General features: G+C 42.8%; 1 protein-coding gene across 4 annotated transcripts in view; it reads left to right on the top strand.

Moving 5' to 3' along the window:
• The first annotated feature begins 14,637 nt into the window (after window positions 1-14,637).
• BLMH (bleomycin hydrolase) overlaps window positions 14,638-15,794 on the top strand; it is a 42,893-nt gene continuing 41,736 nt past the window's right edge. Inside the window, exons 1-2 of one of the 4 annotated variants that reach the window (XM_081220243.1) lie at window positions 14,638-14,945; window positions 15,275-15,472. In XM_081220243.1, the coding sequence (XP_081076369.1) occupies window positions 14,720-14,945; window positions 15,275-15,472 (424 nt within the window). In that variant the 5' untranslated portion in view covers window positions 14,638-14,719. Of the gene's footprint in view, window positions 14,973-15,271; window positions 15,473-15,794 lie in introns of all 4 variants that reach the window. The other 3 variants (XM_081220242.1, XM_081220241.1, XM_081220240.1) reach the window with 3 other exon arrangements.

Here is a 15,794-nt window from a genome sequence, read left to right as displayed (position 1 = left end):
CCACTGAAGTCTTGATCCCCTCAGTCATCCATGAGGGTTGGAATCAACTTCTTCCAAATTCCCGTTAATGTTGATATTTTGACCTCTTCCCATGAATCATGAATGTTCTTAGTGGCATCTAGAATGGTGACTGCTTTCCAGGTTTTCAATTGACTTTGCCCAGATCCATCAGAGGAATTACTATCGATGGCAGCTATAGCCTTATGAAATGTTTTCCTTAAATAATAAGATTTGAAAGTTGAAATTACTCCTTGATCCATGGGCTGCAGAGTGGATGTTGTGTTAGCAGGCATGAAAACAGCATTAATCTCATTGTATATCTCCATTAGAGCTCTTGGTGACCAGGTGCATTGTCAATGAGCATTGTCAATATTTTGAAAGGAATCTTTTTTTCTGAGCCATAGATCTCAACAGTGGGCTTCGAATATTCAGTAAACTATGTTGTAAACAGATGTGCTGTCATCCAGGCTTTGTTGTTCCATTTATAGAGCACAGGTTTTCAACAGGTACCAAAAAACTGGAAAGCATTTCAGATAAGATGTTAATAGCGCAAAGATAGATACATGCCTCAGTGAGACAGATTGACCCTTATACTAGCTAAATAATGAGAGCAATACTCTGTAGGACTGTTATTTTCTGAAGTAAAGTTTATCTGTTTCTCAATTTTATGTGTATAATACTCTCTTGGTGCTAGCTTTGACAGGCGAATTTTGAAATGTTGGCCCCAGTAATGATTGTGCTAGTTCATAATCTTTATTAGATTATGAGTATAATCCCCAAAAGAGTTAGAAATATTTCCAAGCAGTTTCTGATCTTTATACTGTATTTCTGGGCACTTGTAATATGGTATTCTACTGATTTATATGTATATATATATTTTAACTAAAGTTTGTGTTTAGATTATGATTTAGCATAATTCTTTTTTTTTTTTTTTTTTTTTTTTTTCCATTTTTTTTTAAGTTTATTTATTCATTTTTTTAATTAGTTTCTGCTTTATAACAAAGTGAATCAGTCATACATATACATCTGTTCCCACATCCCTTCCCTCATGTAGCATAATTCTTAAGGGCCCTAGGATTTTTGGAATGGTAAGAGAGCATATGGCTTCAGCTTAAAGTCATCAGCTGCATTGGCCCCTAACAAGAGAGTCAGCCTGTCCTTTGAAGCTTTGAAGCCAGGCATTGACTTCTGTTCTCTGGCTATGGCATCTCCTTCCAATATAAGACTGTTTTGTCTACATTGAAAATCTATTGTTTAGTGTAGCCACCTTCATTAATTATCTTAGCTGGATCTCCTGGATGACTTGCTGCAACTTCTATATCGACACTTGCTGCTTCCCCTTGCACTTTGATGTTATGGAGACAGCATCTTTCCTTAAACCTCATGAACCAACCTTGGCTAGCTTCAAACTTTTCTTCTGCAGCTTCCTCACCTCTCTCAGCCTTCATAGAATTGAAGAGAGTTAGGGCCTTGCTCTGGATTAGGCTTGGGCTTAAGGGAATATCGTGGCTGGTTTGATCTTATATCCAGACCACTCAAACTTTCTCCATATCAGTAATAAGGCTGTTTTGCTTTCTTATCATATGTGTGTTCACTGGAGTAGCACTTTTCACTTCCTTCAAGAGCTTTTCCTTTGCACTCACAGCTTGGTTGTTTGGCACAAGAGGGCTAGCTTCCAGCCTATCTTGGTTTTTGACATGCCTTCCTCATTAAGCTTAAAGTAAGAGACACGCGCCTCTCCCTTCATTTGAATACTTTGAAGGCACTGTAGGGTTATTAATTGGCCTAATTTCAATACTGTTGTGTCTCTGGGAATAGGGAGGCCTGAGGAGAGAGAGAAACAGGGGAACAGCTGGTCGATGGAGCAGTCAGAACACACTCAACACTTATCAATTGTTTGCTGTCTCATAGGGGCACAGTTTGTGGCACCCAAAACAATTACAAAAGTAACATCAAAGATCACTGATAACAGATCACCATAACAAATATAATAATAATGAAAAAGTTTGAAATATTGTGAGAATTACCAAAGTGTGACACAGAGACACGAAGTGTGCATATGCTGTTGGAAAAATGGCACCAATAGACTTGCTCGATGCAGCGTTGCCACAAACCTTCAATTTGTAAAAATCGTAATATCTGTGATGCTCAATAAAGTGAAGGGCAATAAAACAAAGTATGCCTGCGTTGTGCTGAGGACTTTACCTGCATTACTTGATCCTGTGAACAACCCTATAAAGTAGTCATGATTGTCTCAATTTTGATGATGAGGACACTTGGGCTCAGAATGCTTAACTAAGTTATAGAGAGTGACTAAACTGGAATTCATACCAAGCTGATCCAAAGCCTGGGACCTGGAGTAGGAGAGAAGCTATCACAGAAGGGGCAAAAGTTGAATAATAAAGACAAACCACTTCTCTCATAATTTCCTGTTGTTGCAACAACCCTAACAGGTAGGTGTTTGAATCCCCATTTTACAGATGAGGAAACTGAGGATTAGAGAAACAAAACAACATGCTCAAACTCACACAACTAGCAGGAGGTGTAGTTGGGATTTGAACCCAAGGCAGTTTGACCCCACAGTCCATGCTCCTTCCTCTACATTGCACTATCTTGGAGACTAAGGATTAGGATAAAGCTACCAGAAAGCAATTGAGAACATCTTACTGCTTTAGGAGTTTGGGGGTTGTAGCAGAGATATTCATCATTCACTGAATATCCTTGTGCTCTTCACATTTCCCTGCTCACTTGCCATTAACTAGCCCATGTGACTAGTTCTAGTCAAGGAGCTATGGATAGAATTAACGGTGTCACTTTCAGACAAAGCAAAGCAGAATGGATGCATATTCTTTCACTTCTTCCTTCCTCTGACATGGCAACTGGGGAGAACATCTGTTAGTCTGGGATTCTGAATAATGATGTGGAACAGAGCTACCTGCTCACATGTATGTGAGAAATAGATCCTTGTGTTAAACCACTATTCTTTAGGGTTAATATGTTACTGCAGCATAACTTAGCCTATCCTGACTAACACAGGTATTTTCATTGGCATAATTCAAATACTCACAGAACTTTCATTATAATAAGAATTCAGGGGAAAGTTTAATCTAGTTTAATGAAATAATGCTTAATTTCAAGGGCAAGTTCATAATAATCCCCACCCCTCCCACCAGGGACCCTGAGTCATATAAAATGCTGAATAACCTGCAGTAAAATCATAATTTTCCCTTTGAATAGATTTACATCTATTGACAACACATCTTTAAGGAAATAGGGCAGCAGTAGTACAGCTAGAAAAAATTAATTCATTTGTTTCATTTTATTAAAAAAGACAAATTATACTTAATCTCATGCCAGCAACTATAGAACATAAAATCTATAAGTTAATGACAAATTCCTTAACACTCATATAATCTTTTTTCAAGAGCCTATCTCTGCAACATCAAGGTTGTTGTACAGCAAACATCATGGGTAGTTTTTGTGTATGTAATACTGGAAAACATGAAGGGCACTACTGTGAATTCTCAAAAATTTGCGCTCTCAGAGGATTGTGTACATATTAAGAAAAAATTGGAGATCTGGTGTTCCTGCCAACAGATTCCTAAAGTGTTGCTGTGGAAACTCATTAATTATTTGTCTTTATTTCTCTGGGCAATCTTGGTAGTAACAATAGTGTCAGCCTCTGTTTAAATTATAGGTATTAACAGCAATCTCTTACATTTTCATGTTACCTTATAGTTTATAAAACATTTTACACATGTCTTGTTTGATCCTCACAGCCACTCTGTGAGACAGGTAGTGATGTCATTATTTATGATGTACAACTGGAGATACCAAAGTTCAGAAAGGTTAAGTGATCTGTCCAAGGTCACACAGCTTGTATGAAGAGTCACTCCTCCCATCACCCTGACTTTTGGCTCTAGGTGAGTACTACTATTGCTCTCAGTTTTGTACAGGACAATCAGTCAGCCCTTTTGCCTTATGGGTAATCACTGTATGCCAGTAAGAATTGAGGCAGGAGATGAGAAATTAAACTAACACACGTAATTTTTAGAACTTCTTAAAATTGAGTTCTCTGAGTTACCTGAAGTATAGTGACATCACATAGCAATAGTTATACTCCAATAAGCACTTACCTTATATTGTACTATGCTAAGCACCTTATATATAACTTACTTAATCTTTATAACAATCACATAAGAAGGGTCCTATTTTTATCACACCCAATTTACAGGGGAGGAAAACTGAGGCAAGGAGAATTTAAGTCACACGTCCTGGGTCACACAGTTTGTTAGTGGCTGAATAAGAATTTAGACCAAGGTTGTATGGTCCTGGGTCTTTAACCATTAGACAAAATTGCCCCTTACATTAATAACTAACTTATATAGTACTTCCTACATGGCAGGAAACAACATATATAAACTCATTTAATCCCTATAAGAGACACATTTAACATTTGAATTCAAATCGAAATTAGATTTAGAAGATAGGGAGGAAAAAGAGGATGGGTAAAAAAGGAAGGGCGCAGAAAGAGAGAGAGACAAACACACAGGAAGAACAACTTAAAAGTGCCTGCAATGAGACCTGCCATTCAACTGAAAGAACATGTGCCCTGAAGTGAGCATGAGATGAAGAGGAGAATCAGCTCCCCGGGCCAGTCCCAGTTAATTCCCTCATGGCTCTCAAAGTGTGAGCATCTCATGTGCTGGGGATGAATCTAGTGCTCACAGATTTGCCAACTACTTCATTGGTTCTCAACTGAAGAAACAGCAATCTCTTCCCATACTGGAATAGAAACCTGCCCTGCAGTGCTTATTAAGAGGAGGTGTTTGGGTCTCTGAAGTGATACTTTCCCAAAGAATTTCCAAGGATAGTGTAGACTATAGTCTATTTTTGCCTGACTTTGGAACTTTATCTCTGAGTAAGCTGCAACCCACTTGTATCACTGAACATGAGCCGGGTCAAAGGGAGTAGCTGGATTCCTATAGCTGTAACGCAACTCTGCTGCATATATTCAACATTGCTCATGGAAAAGTTTCAGCTACCAGATGTACATGAAGCTACCACATGTACGAACAGAAAAACAGGCCTCTCCTCCTGGCTCAGCCACTAATGAGCTGCTCAGCTCAAGGGTGTCACATAATCTTTCAGAGACTCTGAACTAAGGGACTATACCAAAAGACAATCTCTAAGATCCTGCAAGCCCTCATATTATATGACTGACATTAAAAAAAAAATTTAGGGGCTTCCCTGGTGGCGCAGTGGTTGGGAGTCCGCCTGCCGATGCAGGGGGCGCAGGTTCGTGCCCCGGTCCGGGAGGATCCCACATGCCGCGGAGCGGCTGGGCCCGTGAGCCATGGCTGCTGAGCCTGTGCATCCGGAGCCTGTGCTCCGCAACGGGAGAGGCCACAACAGTGAGAGGCCCGCGTGCCGCGAAAGGAAAAAAAAAAAAAAAAAAAATTTAATGGTAACAAAACTTAGGAAGTCTTACTACCTTCTTGTGTGTCATTCTGCAAAATGTATGTTCCTCTTGCAACAGATTCTCATCCCAAAACTGGTCATTTTTCACTCCAGCAGTTTATAGGCAGCTCAAGGGCATCATTTAAAACATTGCACTAAAGAGGATATAGACTTTGCTGTCGATAAAGGATCATAGCCTTGAATTCCTGAATTTTATAGTTATGGTACTCATAAAAGTGTTTAATAACAAACTTGGCTCACTTGGAAATCACCAGTCTAAAGGACTTTGCCCCAATTTGACATGTGGATCATATTTGTTTTTAAGAAAATATTTAACGATTTAGTAACAATTTCATATTTCTGCTTAAGATTTCTGCACAACCTCTTTCAATCACTCTAAATGTAGGCATAATGTGTTTTATGATTCCACAATGCTATTAAGTTAAGCATCTCGGGGCTTCCCTGGTGGCGCAGTGGTTGAGAATCCGCCTGCCAGTTCAGGGAACACGGATTCAATCCCTGGTCCGGGAAGATCCCACATGCCATGGAGCAACTAAGCCCGTGCGCCACAACTACTGAGCCTGTGCTCTAGAGCCCGTGAGTCACAACTACTGAAGCCCACGTGCCTAGAGCCCATGCTCTGCAGCAAGAGAAGCCACTGCAATGAGAAGCCCGCGCACTGCATGAAGAGTAGCCCCCGCTTGCCGCAATTAGAGAAAGCCCACGCGCAGCAACGAAGACCCAACACAGCCAAAATAAATTAAAAAAAAAAAAAAGTTAAGCATCTGTTAAGCTATTAAGGCTTCTATCATTGATGTTTGTCATATGAGTGGTCATCATGATTTTCTACCTATATTAGACCAATTAAAATGGGCCAATGCGAAAACTTAACAGCTGTATATGTATGGGCCCAAGAAAAACTTCCTGATTATGTTCCATTTGTCAAAGCCTAGAGTAAAAGCACCCATAAAACTAAACCATCCACAAATGGAATATCCACAATGGTTACTTCATTGCAAATTGAAAAATGACACACAACGCTCAGCAATTTATAAATCTGCAAGTTTATTATTTAAACTGACATGTCTCAAGTACTTGTTTCAAAATTCTTTCACTTACATTATATCTTTTGATCCTTAGGCTTAGACAGCCTGAACTCTTAGTCTCTGGAATCAGACTACCTAGGTATATATATATCCAAATTCTACCACTTTACTAGCTGTGTGGTGATAGGCAAGTTACCTAACCTCTCTGTTCCTGCATTCCCTCATCTATAAAATGGGGATAGAAATAGAATCTACCTCCTGACTTATGGTTACTATGAGGATTAAATGAGCTGAGACGTGTACACTGTAAGACACACTGAGCACTCACTGAATTTTAGCTATTATAGCTACTATCCCAGTTTTCAGAAGAAGAAACTGAGCCTCAGATTAAATGATTTTTTACACCTATAAACAGGAGTTGGGACTTAAAAACAAGGTCTAATGAACTTCAAACCTTCGCCTCCTAACTCCACATTGCTTTTCTTATTTAACAGAAGAAACCAGGCTTTCTAACAGAGAGCTTTTAAGGAACATATTCTTTTCTTTTTTTAGTCCTAAAAAGAGAGGACAAGTTTTTCATCTACTTTCAGGGTGAGATGCATATTATCTTTTTTTAGTTTTTTATTTGCCCTGTGAATGTGTTGTTTTACTTTTAGCTTATGAATTATTCTTGGAACAAGGAAGAAAGAAAATTAAATGAAAGAAAAATAAAATGAGATGCACAAATGGGAATCTGATGAGAAAATATTATAAAGAATGTGCATTAGGAAAGGTGGATTTGAGTCACCACCTCCTTCGTATTAACTTTATTTCTCAGATTTTTATACTTTGTCTCAAGAAATACCTCTGAAAAGAGTACAAGAATGTCATAATTATTACACTTAAATATTTGCTTAAGATAGCAAAGAATGTAGTTCATGAACAAAAGAAGAAATAAAGAAAGCTCTGGTTTTGTTCATTGCACCATTAAGGAAAACCAGTCTAACAGCATTCCTAAAAGGAAACAGGGATCTATGGTCTCCAATGATGCTTATTATTTTCTCTCAAATCCAATTACTCCTTTTTCATCTCTATCATTTTCTCTTCCATGTGCCTTTCTTTTCTTTTCATACTCATCTCAATCTTTCTGTGATTCTACAATTCAGGTTTTGGTGATCACGGGTGATCATTTTCTAAAAACGATTAGTTCAAAGAGAAGCATTTTCAGAGTAGCCCAGCTAGGGCCTCCTTGTGGCTAGATTTTCACAGCGTTATATCGGTCCTTATTTTGTTGTTCACAAGGATCTGGCAAAAGGAAAGGAAAACAAGGGCAATTTCCCTGCATCTTCCAGAATAAGGTCTTAACCCCCGATGGACACAATTGGCTCTCCGCGTTTGGCCCCTTCCTTCTCACTCTTTAGTTCCAACTATGCTCAGTGTCTTCAGTTCCCAGACAGAGACTTGCTGCCTTAAATTCTTCTTAAAAGCCATTACCTTCAAGTAGAATGCCTTTCCTCAATCATTATCATTTAACAAACCCCTAATTGTTCCAAATTCAAATAATTTCTCCTCTCTTCCAAGGAGCTCTCCCTAAAGCTCCCGGTCTGACTTACATACTCCTCTTTAATGCTCCACATTACACCATGCAAACCTCTACCAGAGCATAATGGTTAGGGTTAGGATTGGGGTTAGGGTGATTCACCTCCAAAACATATCCCATTTTCATCCACTTCCTTTCATCTCCACTGCTGCCCTCTTGATCAAGGTCACCAGTCGCCTTTTGCCTGGACAATTATAGTCTCCTAACAGGTCTCCGGCTTACATTCCCATCTCCCTTCAGTCTCTCATTTACACTGCAGCTAGAGTGACCTTTTTAAGAAGAAATATTTCATATATACAAAAATATAGATAATGTATGAAATCAGGTGTAACAAATAAGATGAAAACCCATGTACCCACCACCAGTTTAAGAAACACAATATTGCCAATACCTTTGAAGCTGGCTGTGTCTCTTTCCCAAAGGCAAACACTACCTTAAATTTGATGTTTAATATTCCCTTGTTTTCTTTCTTTTTTTTTTTTTTTTTTGCGGTACTCGGGCCTCTCACTGTTGTGGCCTCTCCCGCTGCGGAGCACAGGCTCCGGATGCGCAGGCTCAGCGGCCGTGGCTCACGGGCCCAGCCGCTCCGCGGCATGTGGGATCTTCCCGGACCGGCACACGAACCCGTGTCCCCTGTATTGGCAGGCAGACTCTCAACCACTGCGCCACCAGGGAAGCCCTGTTTTCTTTTTTTAACTTCTTCATTGGATTATAATTGCTTTACATTGTTGTGTTAGTTGCTGCTGTATAACAAAGTGAATCAGCTATACATATACATATATCCCCATATCTCTTCCCTCTTGCATCTCCCTCCCTCCCACCCTCCCTATCCCACCCCTCTAGGTGGTCACAAAGCTCCGAGCTGATGTCCCTGTGCTATGCAGCTGCTTCCTACTAGCTATCTATTTTACATTTGGTAGTGTATATATGTCCATGCCCCTCTCTCACTTCATCCCAGCTTACCCTTCCCCCTCCTCGAGTCCTCAAGTCCATTCTCTCTCTACATCTGCATCTTTATTCCTGTACTGCCCTTAGGTTCTTCAGAACCTTTCTTTTTTTAGATTCCATACATATGTGTTAGCATACGGTATTTGTTTTTCTCTTTCTGACTTACTTCACTCTGTATGACAGACTCTAGGTCCATCCACCTCACTACAAATAACTCAATTTCGTTTCTTTTTATGGCTGAGTAATATTCCATTGTATATATGTACCACATCTTCTTTATCCATTCATCTGTCGATGGACACTTAGGTTGCTTCCATGTCCTGGCTATTGTAAATAGAGCTGCAATGAACATTGTGGTACATGACTCTTTTTGAATTACGGTTTTCTCAGGGTATATGCCCAGTAGTGGGATTGCTGGGTCATATGGTAGTTCTATTTTTAGTTTTTTAACCTCCATACTGTTCTCCATAGTGGCTGTATCAATTTACATTCCCACCAACAGTGCAAGAGGGTTCTCTTTTCTCCACACCCTCTCCATCATTTACTGTTTGTAGATTTTTTGATGATGGCCCTTCTGAATGGTATGAGGTGATACCTCATTGTAGTTTTGATTTGCATTTCTCTAATGATTAGTGATGTTGAGCTTCCTTTCATGTGTTTGTTGGCAATCTGTATATCTTCTATGGAGAAATATCTATTTAGGTCTTCTGCCCATTTTTGGATTGGGTTGTTTGTTTTTTTGATACTGAGCTGCATGAGCTGCTTGTATATTCCCTTGTTTTAAAAACAAATTCTTTTACCATGTATGTCTGTATGTCTAAACAATACATTATGTAATTTTGTTTGTTGTTGAACTTTTAAAAAGTGGTTGTGTGTCATTTGCTTTGCAACTTGCTCTCAACATTATGTTTCTGAAATTCACCCACGTTGATTTTCATTTTCTCTGTAGTAGTCCATTGTATGAATATGTCACAATTCACACACACTCCTGTTGATGAACTATTGGGTTTTTTCCAGGTTCTATGCAATCACCGGCAATGCTCACATAAACAGTCATGACTGTGACGCCTAGGGCTCGTATGCAATAATTTCTCTAGGGCAGGGCTGTCCAGTGGAACTTACTGTCATGATGAAAGGGTTGTATATCTATGCTCTCCAATATAGTAGCCGCACGTCATTACGGAGCACTTGGAATGTGACTACTACTATTGAGAAAGTAGATTTTTAACTTAATCTTAATGAATAAATTTAAATAGCCACAAGTGGCTAGTAGCTACCATACTGGACAGTGTAGTTTTCGAATACAAACCCAGGAATAAAGTTTCTGGGCTATAAAGTACTTGCATCTTCAACTTTACAAATATTGACAAATGTTTTCCAACTTGGTAATATTATTTATATCTCCTCAAGCAGTATGTAAGGATTGCCAATATTACTTTTTAATACCTGCCTTTAAAATTTTTGCCTATCAAGAGGTAACATGGCATCTTATTAAAATTTTATTGTGCATTTCCAACATTACTGTTGCCATTCATTCTTCCTTTCGTGTGAAATGCCTGTTAAGGTCTTTTTTCCATTTTTTATTGTTTTTTTTGTCTTTTTCGTACTGATGCTTAGGAGTTCTCTACATATTTTTAGTATTATTTTTTAATTTGCCTTGACACTGGATTTGTTTAACTAGGGAAGCCCCATAGAAGCAATAGGCAGAAGGCATATCTGCAAAGGCAGGTGATGCCACTCACTGAATTTATATGCATTTTCTTTTCTAAAATTGTGGATTCATGCTAGAATTCTGCTTCTTGTAGCTTTGTTCCATGAGATGTCACAGGGCTCAACAGTATCTTTTCTGGATGGAGTTAAAGGGGTAGGTCTGAACAATCCTACTCTTAGGGAAACGTCTTCCTGGCTTGGTCATCTGGGGCAGACCCATTGGAAAACCAGCTTTCCTCTGCTCTTCTTCTCTGTGCCCACACAGGGGCTGAGTGTATGGGTGTGAGTTGCTGGGTGGGAAACTGGTACTAAGGGTGACACCCTGGCAATGAGGGCAGAGCAGGAGACCTGGCAAAGTGATGATGATAGGAATTTCTGGGCATGGGGTGGGAAAATGTAGTCATTGTCATGAAAAGGGTAGCCGTAGCTGTAAAACTGGCCCCTCCACCTTCTCCAGTGATTCCATCCCTCTTCTTTTCCAGTGCTTATATTCTAGCAATTGTACCTTCTCTGCCACATATTTAATCTCTCATCTGTACTGGTTCCTGCCTTTCACCCTCCAGGTAGACATTAGTTTTCCTTTTCTCCCAAAAGACCTTTCCTGGTATTTCCTTCCCTCTCAACCTACTGCAGTGTGGTGGCTTCTGCCCACCCCATCATTCACTGACGCTGTCCTCTCTAAGGTTGCCTCTGACGTAGTTACCAAACTTTTCTGGAGCTTTCAGGCCCATTCACCATCTTCTCCTTGCCTTCCTGGGATTCCAGGGCATAACTCTATGGGTCTTCTCCCTCTCTCACTGCTCTTTCTGTGATTTACTGCTGGCTTCTCTGTCTTCACCCATTCTTTAATGCCACTATTTCCAGAGTTAATGGTACCCCCTTATGGCATCTTTGTAACAAGCATTAAAAGGTTCACCATAATCTGATTGGGCACAGCCCTGGGCCAGGGCATGTGGCTTCAGGTCCCATTCACCCCACTCAGCCTGGTACCCTTGTGCCATTAACACCCTGCACAACAGCATGCAGCTGCCCAGGGTACAATTCTTGGTGCTCACCTTTTTTTGCTTTATTCTCTTTCCCTGTGTAACCTTGTTGACTTTCATGGTTCGAAGACCTATGTAATTCTAGACATCTTTTAATCTGCCTCCTGGACTTCTTTTCCTGGGTGTCCTGTGGGCATCCCAAACTTGCCAAGGCCCAAACTAATTTCATTATCTACTCACTTGCATATTCCCAAACATATCCATTTTTCTGTATTCCTTCTCTAAGTTAATGACACCACCATGCATCCACTCATCAAGTGAAAACTTCCAGATTATCTGTGCTTCCTCCTTTTTCACAGTTTAAAGCTTCTATCATCCCCCAAGTGCACTGCTGGATTAGCCTTCTAACTAGTTTCCCTAGGTCCAGAATCTCTCCCCTCCAAATCACTCTCCCCACTGCTCTTGCATTTCTTTCTTTACATAGAAATGAGCATATTGTTCCCTTTTTCAAAATCCTACGTTGGCTTCTAGTTAACCATAAGATAAAGTCCAGATACTCAGGCATGGCATACAAAAGCCTTTATATTCTGGCCCAAATCTACCTTTCCAGTCCTACACTTTGTCCCTGATCTTAACACCTTCCCTGATCTTAACCACATCAGTCTATGATGCACAGTTTCTTGAACATAATTTTGCCACATGCTTTAATGCTCCAGTGCCTTTGCTGGTGCCTTGCATGCCCTTCCTCTGTGTTTTGCCTTGTGAAAGCCCATCATCCACCCTTTAAGACTATGCTCACTGTGACCCCTTTTTTCAGGCACCTCTGGTCCAATTAACAGCTCCTTCCTTACTGCTTTTTACATCTCTATTGTTATGTTAATACAAATTCTCCAAAAGTTATTTTGCATCTTTTTCACTACATTGTGTGTTTCTTAAGGGCAAGTTTAAGCTTGTTGGTCTCCATATCATCAGCAGTTTGCCCAGTGACTGTACATGGTGGATATTGAATAAAATTTTTTTTTTTTTTTTTTTTTCGGTGCGCGGGCCTCTCACTGTTGTGGCCTCTCCCGTTGAGGATAACAGGCTCCAGATGCGCAGGTTCAGCGGCCATGGCTCACGGGCCCAGCCGCTCTGCGGTATGTGGGATCTTCCAGGACAGGGGCACGAACCCGCATCTCCTGCATCAGCAGGCGGACTCTCAACCACTGCGCCACAAAGGAAGCCCTTGAATAAAATTTTATGAGTTGAATTGGGCAGGATGCTTGAACATCATTTTGTGAAAGGACCAATGATTTCTTTCAGCATAATTTTCAACCTGTTCCTTTTCTTCAGACATCAGAAGAATCTCAGAATGGGACAGCTGATGGGCTCTGTTGGAGACAGTTGTTACATCATATCCCCAAACTTTGGCTAGGTCTCTCTAGGGACACAGAGACTGTGATTTCTCAAATGACTGATTGGTGTCTGAGTATGGTTTTTCCCCCAGATATTAGAGTTCCTTCGAATCAGAGATTATTTTCAATCTAGGACCTAGATGCTAGGTTCCACAGAAGACTCTCACTGCTCTGAGTAGCAGAGTCAGGCTTTTCAGTGGTAGACAGATCTATCTGGATTTGTTTCATCACCTTTGGGTCCCATCCCAACATCTCACTAAGGTTTGAGATTTTAGAGCACGAAAAACAACATAAAAAGGCTTCACTATCTCAAAACCTTGTTAAACCTCTCAGTTATCCTGAAAGCCTGGGGACGAGGGCCCGCTCATTTGAAGGTTTTGTAGAGGGCTGGACAAACAGTATCGATGCATTAGACTGACTTCTGTCACTCCCCTTAGCTAGGTAGGAGACACTCACTGTCTCCATGAAGCCCAGAATGAGTAGTTTCCTCGAAATGAGCAATTGTATGTTTTTTGTGGTGTTGGGTTTTTTTGTTTGTTTGTTTGTTTTTGGCTGCTTTGGGTTTTTTGGCTGCGCGCAGGCTTTCCCTAGTTGCCGTGAGCGGGGGCTACTTTTCCACGCGGTGCGTGGGCTTCTCATTGTGGTGGCTTCTCTTGCTGTGGACCACGGGCTCTAGGCACGCAGACTTCAGTAGTTGCAGCATGCGGGCTCAGTACTTGTGGCTTGCATGGGCTAAGTTGCTCCGCGGCATGTGGGATCTTCCCGGACCAGGAATGGAACCCATGTCTCCTGCGTGGGCAGGCGGATTCTTAATCACTGCGCCACCAGGGAAGTTCCAGCAATTGTATGTTTGTAGAACCCTGGTAGCAACTGAGTGGGTAGGAAAGAGCTTGATTCCAATTTCCCCTCAAACACAAAAACATTGCCATTAAAAGTGCAGGGCCTCCCTGGTGGCGCAGTGGTTGAGAGTCCGCCTGCCGATGCAGGGGATACGGGTTTGTGCTCCGGTCCGGGAGGATCCCACATGCCGCGGAGCGGCTGGGCCCGTGAGCCATGGCCGCTGAGCCTGCGCATCCGGAGCCTGTGCTCCGCAACGGGAGAGGCCACAACAGTGAGAGGCCCGCATACCGCAAAAAAAAAAAAAAAAAAAAAAAAAAAAAAGTGCAGTGACTGGTCAGCGAAGGATGCCTATTGGAAGAGCTTTCGGGTTCATATCTGAAACGAGTCAACCCATCCTAAGCCCAGTGCTTAATTATGCGGCTCCTGAGCCCGCCCTACCGCCTTTGAGCCCCCTTTTGGCCTCTGAAAGGGCTTCATGGGGCCAATTTCACAATGCTAGGGTATTCGGTCTCCGGGCCCGGCATGGAACCCTCGAGTTCCACGCTCGGGACTGACCTTATCCCAGGAGGGCGCCCCGGTGGTCAGGAAGCGTAATCACGGCTGGCTGTGAACGCCGGCGCCAGTGGGGCAGACGGTAGGCAGCGCTGAGGGAGAGCGTGGGCCTGAGCCGAGGGGGACCCGCCCGGGGCGGGGGCGCGGGCGGCTGCAGTGCGTCAGCGACCCGCCCCCTCGGCCCTCCCCCGGGCGGGGCCCGCCCCGATGGCGCTGACTCAGCAACGCGTGGGGGGAGTTTTGTCCCTCCGCGGACCCCGTTTCTCTCAGCCCTCCGCCGCCGCTGAGCCGGTTTCCTCTTTCCGGAGGTCGGGGTGCGAAAGCCAGGTCGGGCAGCTTAGGCAGCGAGCCGCTGTGCAGCCCCGGCTCTTGCCTGAGGACCCCAAAACTACCGTTCCCCCGCCGGGCAGCGTGGGCGCCATGAACGACGCGGGTGAGGCGCCACTATTCCCCGCCGAGGGTAAGCCGGGGGGCGCGGGTGGCCTCTGGGGACTCAGCTGCGCCCCGGAGGCCCGGCGGCGGGGAAGGGCCGGGGCCGGGGCCGGGTCCCGAGGCGATGCTGAGGGTAGAGCTTTCTGGGTGGGCTGGAGCGGCCCGGAGGGAGGCAGCATTGTGGGCGAGGACGCCGGTGAAGGGCTTCTCCGCTGCTATGGTCACCTCGGGATGTTCTTAGCAAGTTAGAGCCCGAGCGTGGGAGTCCCGGGTCAGCCCTTCTCAGCCTCTTTTTGATGTTATAATCAATCCCGTTTGGTCTTTTAGCAGGACTGAATTCGGAGAAGGTAGCTGCTTTGCTTCAGAAACTGAATTCCGATCCTCAGTTCGTACTGGCCCAGAATGTCGGCACCACCCACGACCTCCTGGACATCTGTCTGAAGAGGGCCACGGTCCAGGGTGTTCAGCATGTGTTCCAGCACGCCGTGCATCCTGAAGGCAAGCCTGTCACCAACCAGAAGAGCTCAGGTGAGGTCTTTAAACTTCTTGCACACTTCCCTTGACTTTCTTGACAGCGTCCCATTGTGGTGTCTTACCTAAGAATGGCCTTAGGGGAGAAGAGGTTTGGATAGAAAGAAGTTGTAGTAAATTTTTAGAGAACAGGCGCCAAGTACAGGCTGGGCCAAGAAGGTTACTTTGTGACTTGTTTTCGTGCTCTGTGGTTCGTTAGTATATTTGATTTGAGCACTAAAGTGACTGACTAGCCCATGGTCATCTGTTTGAATTAATTCACGACATTCTGTCTTGAACTTATGTGACTGCAGCCCCATGTCTTGGAGATATATGTTCT

The sequence above is a fragment of the Mesoplodon bidens genome (assembly GCF_964165515.1).
Source record: "Mesoplodon bidens genome assembly, chromosome: 19".
NCBI lineage: Eukaryota > Metazoa > Chordata > Mammalia > Artiodactyla > Ziphiidae > Mesoplodon > Mesoplodon bidens.
Note: the sequence above shows the minus strand (reverse complement) of the source record. Positions and strands in the feature narration are given on the sequence as shown.